A 13,177-nucleotide genomic window follows, 5' to 3' on the forward strand; every position below is an offset into this window, starting at 1 on the left:
TGCGGCGCTACTAGACAACGTCCAGAAGCTGAGGACGCTAGACGTTGCGCCCTACAAGAATGAGAAGCTCTACGTACGGTCAAAGGAGGACGTCTACGCCATAGACCTCCTTAAAGCAAAGACAGTGCGTATCGAAGTCCAGGGCGTGAAGAGAACATCTACCAGCCCTGTCTCGAAACCCAGCAGGAGAAGATCTACCAGCCCTTTGTCTAAACCGAGGAGGAAAAGATCTACTAGCTTGTCGGTGAGGAAGAGGTCAGCTCAAAGGAGGAAGACGCCGGCGGTGCCAGAGCCGGACGATACTCCGCTGACCGCTGAGTTGGAGCTAGCTCTGCCTGCACCTGTGGCCATGGCCTACACCCAACTGAAGGTGAAGGAGGAGGAGCCAGAGCCGGAGCTAGAGGCGGAGCCAACGGAGAGCAGCGGAGTTGTGGTGTTGTTGGACGACCCCGTAGCCGAAGACACGAAACCACGCATCCGTAAAAGTCCGTTCAAACACGGCAAGAAAAGGCGAAGGAACTTACAAGGAAAGTGGTGCAAACAGAGGCCAGCAACGGTCAGCAGAGCACCCCTTCAGAGGCCAGCAGAGGCCAGCAGAGCACCCCTTCAGAGGCCAGCAGAGGGCAGCAGAGTGAGGTCTGAGATCCCAGAACCTTTCAGACAATTTCTGTCTGGGGCCACAGTTAGTAACAAGTACCCTGAGAAGAGCCGGTTCTCTGATGCCACTGACCAGGAGATGGATGTGGTTAACATAATACGTGTTGATGACTCTAATAGACCACGGCAGGAAACCTTTGCCAAGCCACAGGGTGTCTACCAGGGGACAAGCTCCAGAGCTGAGAGGACACAGACTCCAGACACAGGCAATGTTTTGGATGTGTTGAACAACATACAAATTGAGAATGTGGAAGAGGCCAACTTCCTGAAGGACAAGCTGTGTCATCTTCTGAAAGAGTTCCAAGCCAACAAATCAGAGAAGGTTGAGCACAAAAGCCAAGGTCCAACAGTTGTCTCCAAAGACTACAGTCACATGAGCAAGGGCCACCTGGAATCTACTAGAGACCAATACGAAAGAAACTTCAGCCAAGTACAAGAGGAGAGACATTATGAAAGCCAACCCAGGCGATCACCGAAACTCTACTCCCCAGAAACTACACAGGGTCTCTACAGAGAGAGACCCAGAGATGCAGAGGAGCAATTGGAGAAACACAGCCATGCAAGTCGTTCTGAACCCAGAGGTTCAAGGAGAAACCATTATGAAGAGGTCTTTGGACAGGTTGACAGGTACCCACCATCCCATGCCTGGCAGGAAGAGCCATTGAAGTATCCGGAGAGGTCCCAAGGGTCCATGTACCCAGATGACTATCCACCTGCTGTGGATGAGTTTTATGACCCTTACCAACCTACACCCCCCACTCGAAGGGAGTGGGGATATGGGATGCCCCCTGGCCCTCAGACCTCCACTAGCCTAGACAAAATCACCTCATACCTCACGCGGCTAGAGCAGCCTAGCCAGTGTGCCTTCCCTAGTTAAATGAAACCGAGGGTTTCATGGGGCGGCTGTTATGAAGGCCCACAATTTAGAGCCAGTTAGTTTCCCCAAATCAGCCCTATTTTGCCCCTGTTATTTCCTTTATTATTTTCCATACTATTCCTGTACGTTTCATGAAGGTGTATGTATTGTTATTGTAATGTTTATGTATATGTTTAATGACGTGGTATATCCGGGGTGTGTCCGTGACCCGGATGCTGTGTCCGTGACCCGGATGCTAGGTTCGGTTGGTGTATATATAGCGACGGAAGTGGTCTGTGCGCCAGAGTGATGAGAGTAACGAGAGTGAGAAGAAGCAGAGAAAACGAGAAGTCGATCTAAGATGGCGGAGTCAGTAAAACGCACACCGTGCTGAAGCTGAAGACCTGAAGAGTGATTATTGAGTTTACCACTGTGACAGAGGGCAAACCTTACAGCAGCAATTCAACATCTCTCAACAGTCCACAAGGAGAACGGGAGACTCTGAGTGTCGGAGGAGACCTGCCTTTGGCATTGACTGTTAGTAGTGAATCACGGGCTACCCGCAGCACCGCGGGAGTTCGGAGTTCGTTGAGTTGGCAGCGCTAGTCAGTTTAGCTGTGTCCCCGTTAGCCAGCCTTGCCAGCCGCCGGCTGCTAACGTTGGACCAAGCGAGACCCAAGCTGGACAGAGCCGTCGCCTTCACGAGGTGGATTGCGACCGACCGTGGACCACCGGACCTGAGCCATTCACACCTCGTCGTGGACTACGAAGAAGCCCCTTTCCCTTCGAGTTGCCACGTCACTCCCCCCCCCTTTGTCTGCTGCCTTCCTCGAAGCACATGCGAGCTCCAACCAGGCCTCAACGCGCTCCTTGCAGTCCGGGACTCTAAGCCTTTTCCAGGCTAGGTACTGTGAGTGAGTGATTGAGTGTGTGTGTGGCCGGCGGGGAGGGAGTATATATATGGGGATGTATATATCATTTGTGTAAATAAATGTGTTTGTTCATCTTTGCTACATTACTGTGTGTTTAGTTGTATGCTAATGCTAATGCTAATTCTAATGCTAATGCTAATGCTAGTACTGCTAGTCTAAAGGGTTGCTGGCGCCCCCTGCCTGTATCCTCCTACACTGCCGATTTAGCTCCGAGTTAGTTAGATAACCAGCCCTTCCTAAATTCTACAGTCCTTTAGCTACTCCCTGGTTACACTTTAAGAGATGAGTAATGAAATCAATCAAACTCGCGCGTGTGTATTTGAAAAAATGGAGGTCAAAGGGGGGAGAAGGCAACCCAACAATCCTTTGTCCTACTTACCGCCTCTGAAGAAAACCGCTGTGGACTTCTTAGATTAATCTTTACAACACAACATTGCTTTTCCACAATAATTATTATTTTCCACGACACAGCAATTTCAAGATTATCTTTCAATGTAGTTAAACAATTAGTTACCAAATCTTATTCAAATACTCATACCATGTGTATGCTTTCTACTAGAGGCCCTGTGTCCACGTGTCTGAACTTGCGTTCACACAATGAAAAATGGCGTCCTTTCTACTAGAGACCCTGTGTGTCCACGTTTTTTCTCCGTGTTCTCAAGTAAATGAACAATCTATATCTTAAAATAGCGCTATTTCCTGCTCACAAACACGGACTATGCTCTTTCAAACTAGGAATTCAGATTCCATACAATAACACAATTTATCAGACTCTGTTCTGATCCAACACACTTTTATACCACACACACGATAAAGTATCGTACAATTATCAAACAGGAATTCTCATTCCTTACACTCATCAGACTATTTTCTGATACAAAACACATTTATCAGCCCACTGGGAAAACGTCTTTCCCTCAGTTTTATGCTAATACCTTGTTCCCAAAACAAGCCTACATGCAGGTCATTCTCTGCTGTACTACAAACACGATATTTTAACGTATCGAACAATCCTGTTATACCACACACACGATAAAGTATCGTACAATTAAAACGTTTTTACAAATACAGGCTTCACAACCCGGCTCTCTGTCTAACCTCTACCCAATCATATACTTCAACACATCAAGATTCTTTTAAATATAGCTTATCTGATATACACAGTCTATTTTGCACAGCTCCGCCTTGTCCTGGCGAAAATCCAACAAAGAAGAGGTATTCAGCAGAAGACTCACCTTTGTTGAATTGAAGAGTTGCAAAACGGCCGGTCATCCAAAGCTATGGATTCTTCTGGATTTAGGCTCGCCACTTTGTAGAATATTTTCTTTGTTTGGTGATTGTAAAAGATGAAAAAGGTCCTGAACAAAGTTTTAAGACTATTTATTCAAAAAAGACAAGATCAGGTCATCAGGTTTACACAGGATACAAACAGGATCAGGTCGAGGTCTGAGCACAAGAGAGACTGAGCTTTCTCTGTCTTCAGGTTTTATACCGGTCCCTCAGCCAATCACATCACAGTATGTTCAATGCTTCTTGGCCAATCGTGATCCTTCCTTCTCGGCCTCTGCCCTAGTAAGGAGCGAACCGATTGGCCTATACCCTTCGGGGGTGTGTGTGTGTGTGTGTGTGTGCGCATGTGCGACCATCGATCCCCAAATCTCCTTGTAGGCCCCAAGAGAGGTCAACCCTTTATACAGCTATATATCCGTGTTGTGTGTTATATATGTGTAAAAATATACGTTATATATGTGTGTTATATGTGTAAAAATATACGTTATATATGTGTGTAAAAATATACGACAATACTTAAAGCTTTTCATAAAAACCACATGCCGCGAGACTGACTCGTCCTGAACTGTCGTAAGTCAATCAACAAAGAATGCCCCATCAAAATAAAAGTGCCCATGGTAGAGCTGTCAAAATAGGGCTTTCAAAATAAATGTACTAATACAGATAGAGATAAATACAGAACTACCTTTGCGTCACTAAGTGACCGCGTATCTTCTGAGACATGCGTTCTGTCATCACTTTCAGTAGCGCCTTCACACACAGTGGCGCTGTGCACAAACACTCTTGATCCGTATAGCTCTTGTTTTATTATATTGTGGTTTAGTAAATACTGCACTTGGAGTTACATTCAATGCATGATTTGTGCTATAGAACATAAATAAAGTTTGATTGATTGATTGATATCAAATCAAATCACATTTTATCTCACAAAAGTGACCCAATGCGCTTTACAGAGAGCAGCGAAAATGATCTTATTAAATGTAAGCGAGTAATTGTAAAAAACCTTTCCTATCTACCAATAACTGAAGGCAACTATCTTTCCCATAGAGTGATTCGTTACCCTTAAATATAATCCCAATTAGATATTAATCCTCAGTTATTCTTCACAACTGACCAAACCTCTCACTCATTGCGCAGCAGATTCAGACTGTATCATTGTTATTTTCACACACGACAAACATGTGACATGTTCCAGTTTTACTCTTATTCTATTTTATTCTTAAAAAAAAAAAAAAAAAAAATCCGGTTTCAGACGGTTTTGATAAAAAAACGTTTCTATTTTTATAAACCCCGGTTTTCGGTATAACCGAAAAACCGTCCATCCCTAATGTGCGCTCTTCGTTTGGTCCTAGTAAGGACACGAGCAGCAGCATTCTGAACCATTTGTAGTCTATTAATCATTTTTTTGGGGAGACCTGTCAGGAGAGCATTACAGTAATCTAGCCTACTAGTAACAAACGCATGCATACATTTTTCGGTGTCTGCCTGGGAGAGAAATGATTGTACCTTAGTGATGTTTCTTAAATGGTAGAAGGATATTTTAATAGTATTATGAGTTTCAAAATGTAGATCTGGGTCAATTATGACACCAAGATTCCTAGCCTGACACTTAGTGTTAAGAGCTAGTGTTTTCAAGTGTGCAGATAATTTCTCTCTCCCAGTTTTCTCGCCAATGATCAATACCAACGTTTTTTCTTGATTGAGTTGGAGAAAATGTTGTGTCATCCAAATATTAATATCAGCAATACAATCTATCAGGTGGTCGATCATCTTGTAGTCGTTGGGAGTTACTGAGATATAAAGCTGAGTGTCGTCAGCATAGCTGTGGTAGTTAACGCTATGCCTCTTGATAACAGAACTGAGGGGTAGCATGTATAGGCTAAAAAGCAACGGTCCTAAAATGGACCCCTGGGAAACTCCACAGGTTGCGCTATCATTTTTTAAACTTATGGTCACCAAGGGCTACAAAGTAGTCTCGGTCAGCCAGGTAAGTCCTGAACCAGTTTAAGACCGGACCTGAGAGGCCAACCCAGTTTTCAAGTCTCTCAATAAGTATGGAATGGTCTACCGTATCAAAGGTTGCACTTAAGTCTAAGAGTACAAGAATCGAGAGTTTTTTCGAGTCTGCATTTATCCTAAGGTCATTAGTTACCTTAAGCAAAGCGGTTTCTGTGCTGTGGTATGATCGGAAACCTGACTGAAGTGGGTCATACCTATTATTTAAGACTAAGAATTCATGAAGCTGTTTGTACGCTGCCTTTTCTAAAATTTGGCTAAGAAAAGTGAGATTGGATATTGGTCTACAGTTTTTTGGATCAGAAGGATCTAGGTTACTTTTCTTCAGGGTGGGTCTAACCAGGGCAGTTTTAAGCGCCGCTGGAAATATCCCTTTAAGTAGGGAGTGATTTACAATGCCTAGTATGTCATCAGACACAGATTCAAAAATGTCCTTAAAAAAGGTGGTAGGAATAGGGTCAAGAGGACACGTAGACGGTTTAAGCTGTGACACAATTTTACCTAATGTTTCCGTACTAATCATGGTGAACATGCTCATAGTCATGTTCTGTGGTGGCGGATCTACAGTGTTACACAAACCTAGTCTTTCCTGAGTAATACACATTCTAATATTTGTTATCTTATCCCTGAGAGCTCTGGCTGTGCTTGTGATAGACACATGAGCCAGATGTCCTTTATGCGCCTGAGTTTCCTAAATACGTAGAGACCAACCCCGAGTCGTTCAGAGCTTCCTACGCTGAGCTATGGTAACTCTCCCGCACCTACCGCACAATACCTCCGGAAAACCGCAAAAAGTAGGCATTCACCGGTAGGGGGTAGGTGCGGGAAAGTTACCATAGCTCAGCGTAGGAATCTCCGATGGACTCGGGGTTGGTCTCTACGTGTTTAGGAGACTCAGGCGCTTAAAGAACATGAAAGGGCTCATGTCTCTATCACAACCACAGCACAGCTACGCGCGAATCATACGAAGGGGAGCAAGATATGGCAGGGGACTTTTTCTGTCAAAACTCCGGTTTTGAAGAAAAGCACTCCATACCTTTAAGAGGTGATAACCACTAATAAGCTGCCAAACCAAAAGGTCTATCATATCAAAACATAATCTAGGGATGTATAGGAATTAAAAAATCACATCTAGAATTTGCCCACCCAGATGGAAATGAAATGTTCAATTTTGGGGTTTGGCCCAAGGACTATTACACAAGCTTTCTAACTTCACAAAATCTTAAATAAAGTCACCTAACTTTAGGATAACCGTTAGGCTGTCCTAACTGTCAGACATCACACCCAGGTGGCAGTGGCGATTCTAGAGATTTATACATGGGGTGGCAAGCAGATATTTTAGTGTGGCCATCATTTTGATAAGTGGCTAGCTTAATGTCTTACATTTATGTATATTTATCATCCCTTACAGCCTGTTCTACATATAGAACTAGTGTGTGCACACCAGTGTGTATGTGTACAGGTTTCTCTCTCATCCAGTAAATTATTACAAAGACATAGGTTTGTGGGAGAAAAAAACATTTTATTATCTCTTTCATTCTGAGACAATAAACAAGGAACATGAACAATGCGCGCTGAACTTGATCGTCAGAACAAACAAGAATGAGAGGTTTCATGTCCAAGCAAGACCTTGAAAAACTCATCCATGCATTTGTTTGGAGTAGACTTGAGTATTGTAGTCTACTAACAGGCCTATCTAAAGGAGCTGTTCGTAAATTGCAGCTCATCCAAAACACCGCTGCTAGGGTCCTAACAAAAACAAAGAACTTTGAACACATTACACCAATCCTGAGATCCCTGCACTGGCTACCAGTCTCTCAGAGAATTGAATTCAAAATCCTCCTAATTTCATACAAATCACAAAATGGTCTTGGACCAAAATACATATCAGATCTCCTCCCACCCTATATTCCCGCAAGGTCCCTAAGGTCAGCTAAGACTAATCAGCTAATCATTCCAAGAGTAAAAACAAAACACAGTGCAGCAGCTTTCAATCACGCTGCTGCATGCTCCTGGAACAAACTCCCTGAAGAAATCAAACAGGCCCAAACCTTAAAATATTTAAATCTAAGCTAAAAACACAAACACTTCTTTTTTTTTTAAAACTGTTTTTATTTTGGGTTTTCAATTTTATATAGAGGGCACAAACAAAACAATACAACGACAAGGACAATATTAAACATACACAGCAAGAACCCCAGAGCTGATTGAAACCCCCACAGAACCCAGACAGGACCACTGGAACTGTGAAGACTCCGTGGAAGCCCAATCAACTCCCCCCCCCACCTCCCCCCCCCCCCCCCGCTGCACATACAGTAAACAGTCACAGTACATACACTAGGGGTTTGGAGAAAATGAAAAATAAATAAAAGCAATAATAAATAAAAAAACAAACAAAACATGTCGCTCAGATATATTTATAATAGAATTAAGGTATGGACGTAGATATCAATACATTACATTACATTATTGTCGTCTAGCATAGGCCTTCATCCAAAGCGACCCACCCAAAACCCCACCAAACCAGTACCCTGGGGTCAGATAATGCATACATTTGCCAAGCAAGAATCCTTAGGGGAAACCTTGCAGTAAGGAAGATGACAAGGCAGGTCCAATATATTTTAAGTAGGGGTCCCAAGTTTGGTAGAAACTGTCCGTCTTGGAGTGTAACATGCAAGTGATATATTCATTGGGAATGCAGTCCATTATGATATTATGCCAAGATTTTTTGGAGGGGGGAGCTTCCTTTATCCAGTATAGCAGAATGTTTTTCCTTGCGGAAAATGTTAAGAGGTTGAACAACCTTTGGTGTTTGGCATTCGAGATCTGGCGATCCGGAGTGCCAAGAATGAGACACCTAGGGTCCAATCCCACCAAGACATTGAACATAATTGAGAGTTCATTAACAACATTAGTCCAGTAGCTTTGGATTTTTGGACAAGACCAGAAATAATGAAAGATATTACCAACATTGGATTTACATTTGCAGCAGAGTGGTGAGGAGTTGCTGTCCATTTTATTTTTGAGTGCAGGTGTTACATGAATACGGTGTAAGATTTTATATTGTGTGGACTTAGTACGATTACAGACTGAGATCTTTTTGCCGTAGGTCCAAACTTCTTTCCACTCAGCCTCATTAAAAGTGACCCCTAGATCTTTTTCCCAAGCCAGTTTGATGGCCTGGGAATTTTGGGGAGATATCGAAGCAAGAGCTTTGTAAAATGCGCTGATGCGTCTGATGGGTTGTTGAGATAGCATCTCTTCCAAAACAGAGATAGAATTATCAGTCATTAGAGTGGTGTCCTTAATAATAAACCGGGTGATTTGTAAGTATTTAAATTGATCAGATTTTTGAAGGTGAAAAAATTGTTGAAGTTGTGTAAAGGAGAATAAAGAGATATTGTCGAACAGATCTCCCAATGTTGTTATACCCTGCTTGTACCATCTTTTGAAGGTCTGGTCAATGCGGCCTGGCTCGAAATCTGGATTGTCCAGGAATGGAGTGAGACGTCAGATCAGAACGGCCCTCTATCTTGCAGACGGAACGCCAGGCTTTAACTGTGCTTATAGTGATAGGGTTGGAGCAATTTTTTTTTTATAGATTTAAGGTCTTTAACAAAAAACAGGTTCCATAAGGGGCATGTCGACTGAGAGCTCTCAATATCAACCCAGATAGACACTTTCTCGTGTTTAAACCAAGTCGCCATCACCCGAAGGTGACTGGCGAGCTGGTAATACCTTAAATTAGGTACATCTAAGCCCCCATCCGTGCCTACCATTTGAAGTTTTGCCAGTTTTAGCCTGGGCCTCCTCTTACTCCAAATAAAAGCGCTCAGCCAGCCTTCAATTTCTTTGATTACCTTATTTGATAATAGCAGAGGGAGCATTTGTAAGGGATACAGTAGTTTGGGAAGTATACTCATTTTGAAAAGAGCTATCCTTCCTAGCCATGAAATAGGTAGATGGGCCCACCGATTAAGGTCCGCTTTGATGGACTGTAGGAGAGGGGGAAAGTTACATTTATACAATTGGTCATATGTGGGTGTTATATACACTCCCAGGTAGAGAAAACCATCAGGGGACCAGTGGAAAGGGAAGAGTTCAGCAACATCAGGGACAGATTTCAAAGATCCAAGAGGCATCGCCTCGGATTTGGCAAAGTTGATTTTATAACCTGAGAAGGTGCCAAATGAGGAGATAACCTTGGTCAGGTGTGGGACGGAGGACTGGGGGTGTGATAAAAATAGCAAAATGTCATCAGCATATAAAGAAATCTTGTGCTCCCTGCTCTGAGTGGAAATACCAGAAATAGAGATGTTTTGTCTTATAGCTTGTGCCAGAGGTTCGAGCGCAATGTTGAAAAGCAGCGGACTCAGTGGGTCTCCCTGGCGATTGCCACGGTGGAGTGCAAAGTTGTCTGATCGCAATCCATTTGTCAGGACTGCTGCTAGTGGAGAGTTATAAAGAACTCTGATCCACTTAATGAGGTAATCTCCGAGTCCAAATGCTTGTAGTGTATAGAATAAGTAAGGCCATTCAACTCTGTCGGATGCCTTCTCTGCATCTAGGGAAAGCACCAGGGCTGGGAGGTTGGAGTTGTGGCATAATTGAATGATGTTGAGTAACCGTCGTGTGTTGTCACTAGAGTTGCGACATTTGATGAAGCCTGTCTGGTCTTCATTAATCAAATGGGGTAAAACTTTTTCTAGACGCAAGGCTAGGATTTTAGACAAAAAAAAATTGGTCGGAGTTGAGTAGAGCGATGGGTCTATATGAAGCACATTTCTCAGGGCATTTCCCTTTTTTTTTTTTAAATAAGGGAGATGTTAGCCTCTCTGAGAGAGTGTGGTAAGATGCAATTTTCAAATGAGTGGTTTAACATTGCTAGGAGTGGGTCTAAAAGAATGTGGCTGAACTCTTTATACAATTCACAGCCAATCTGATCGGGCCCTGCGGCCCTACCAGAGGACATAGAATTCAAGGCACGCAGTGCCTCCTCTCTTGCGAAAAACACAAACACTTCTATCAATGTATTTTTTCCATTAACTATTGTCTTATTAAATGTTTTATCTATTTACTTCTTATATTTGCTTTTATTCATTGTAATTTTTATTTTCTTACGATGCTCCTCTTGCTGTATTTTTAAATAATGTAAAGCACTTTGAATTGCCCCTGTTGTATAAGTGCTATACAAATAAACTTGCCACAAAATCTGCTATTTAAAAAATAAAAAAATAAAAAAAATACAAATAAATTAATTTACAAAAGCTGAATGCGACGATTGCTATGCTGTGCAGCAAATCGCTTCACAAACTCATCCAAATTCAGAGCTTTTGCACGTTTAGACTCAATGCTGAGAACTGCAATACTTGTTAATCTATTCTCTGCCATGGTAGAGCGCAGGTGATTCTTTATTATTTTAAGAGTTGAAAAACTCCTCTCACATGCTGCACTGGTAACCGGCAATACTACAGCTATTTTAGATAATCTGAACATCTCCAAGAAAACCGTCTTGTATGGATCCAAGAAATTAACTAATTCCATTAAACTGGAGGGACTTTGTTTTCCATTTGTTGCTTGTTGATCCAACAATCTTCTAATCTGCTGCAGTTCGTGTTTAAGGTAATCTAAATTTGATCCATATGCATTTGCTAAAAGATTAACTGCCTCCTCATTCAAAAAGCTGCTGCTGGATGGATTCAGTGCCTGGATACCCTGCATGATGTGACAGTTAAAGCTAGAGAATCGTCTTTGCATTTCACCAATCATGCAATCAATGACAGGATAAAATATTTTAGTTAGAAAATACTTTTTGGACATAGAACGTAGGAGGCAGAAACCAGAGAAACGCGCAAATTGAGCAGCCATGGCCGACGAGAAGCCCAAGGAAGGAGTGAAGACTGAGAACAACGACCACATCAACTTGAAGGTGGCAGGGCAGGACGGCTCGGTGGTTAAGTTCAAGATCAAGAGACACACGCCTCTCTGTAAACTCATGAAGGCTTACTGCGAAAGACAGGGATTGACAATGAGGCAAATACGTTTCCGGTTTGATGGTCAACCCATCAACGAGACAGACACACCAGCACAGTTGGAAATGGAAGATGAAGACACAATCGATGTGTTCCAGCAGCAAACAGGAGGTTTTCAATGAAGACTACGGTTTCCAAGCAACACCCCTACCTCTCCTGTCACCTCTTCACCCTGATAATCATCTGATTCACATTAAGTCAGTAGGAGAGACATTCACCAAGGAGAGCTTGTACCTTTAAGAGTTAAAAGGGGCAAGGGTTTCCGGTTCCGGGTAATGTTATTGTTGTTGTCACTGAGTGTATGTTTGGCATGTATCAGAAAGTGAGGAGAAGTAAACAACCTTGACTCCAACCTACGTCTGTCGTCTCATTGTTACAACTCCCACAACCTTACCAATTATTACCAGTGTCAATATCATTCAGTCTGATATGTTCACAAATGCACAGAAAATGCCGTTGCATACTTACACAGTCCTAGCATCTTGTACATAACCATCTGATGGACAGCGAGGATAGATTTTGTCAGCCATTTTCTTTTTGATGTTTTCCGGGAAACAAATAATCTAAGTCTTCTATTAATCACTGGCAGTCATCTTTTTGGAAGGTGTATGAATTCTTAACATCTAATTCCGCTAGAGCATCACTGAGGGAATCGAAAGGATACTCAACGCTGGAGGTTTCGCTCTAAAACCATGGATCCAGTCAGGTCAAAGTGGGAGGAGCAAAGAAAGCCAGCCTTCAAAAACGAAGGCCAATATGGAGCCAGAATCAGAGGTGTTGGTGCTGCCTAATCAGCTGAGCGAGGAAGACAACAAAGCGCTTGGAGTCGGGTACCATGCAGAAGGGGATAAGTTGTTCCTTATGGTTTCCATCAACTTCTCCAAAAAGAAACTGAAGGTGAGGACAGAAACCAATCTCTCAGAAGAAGAAATTGAGGAAGGAACGCCGAGCCCCCTAACGAGAAGGGAGCTATTGAGCCAGGTGGCGGGCCTGTATGATCCCGTGGGTTTGGCCACCCAGGTGAAGGAAAAAGGTGCCATCCTGGTCAGAAAGGCCAAGAATACGACAGGCTGCTGCAGGAACACCAGAAGCTCCAGAATCTTCAAGAGAACGGAGACAAGAAGGAGGACTAGCCCTGGTGGGGGTCTACCTGTGGTCAAGAACGTTTACAACTTAGCAACAAGAGAGGCACATCACACGATTTACCTTTTGTCTTCCATATACTGACGCACACTGCATGTCACCAAAATGATTTGATTCCACTGTGGAATCTGTTCGTATACAAATCTCAGAGCATGCCCAACATATTTACAGAATATTTATAATATAACAGAATATTTCTTTGTCTAGACCAGTGTTGGGCAGTAACGAGTTACTAAGTAATATATTACTGT

At 42.9% G+C, this 13,177-nt stretch overlaps 1 protein-coding gene across 1 annotated transcript; it reads left to right on the forward strand.

Annotated features, from left to right (window-relative positions):
* Window positions 1–11,617: 11,617 nt before the first annotated feature.
* LOC308149561 (small ubiquitin-related modifier 2-like) lies at window positions 11,618–11,923 on the forward strand (the record flags this gene model as incomplete). Its single annotated transcript, XM_080522420.1, has 1 exon — window positions 11,618–11,923. The coding sequence occupies one exon, from the start codon at window positions 11,618–11,620 to the stop codon at window positions 11,903–11,905; it is 288 nt and encodes a 95-aa protein (XP_080378546.1). The 3' UTR covers window positions 11,906–11,923.
* Window positions 11,924–13,177: the final 1,254 nt, after the last annotated feature.

This window comes from Nansenia antarctica, assembly GCF_963989245.1.
Source record: "Nansenia antarctica genome assembly, chromosome: 2".
NCBI classification, from domain to species: domain Eukaryota; kingdom Metazoa; phylum Chordata; class Actinopteri; order Argentiniformes; family Microstomatidae; genus Nansenia; species Nansenia antarctica.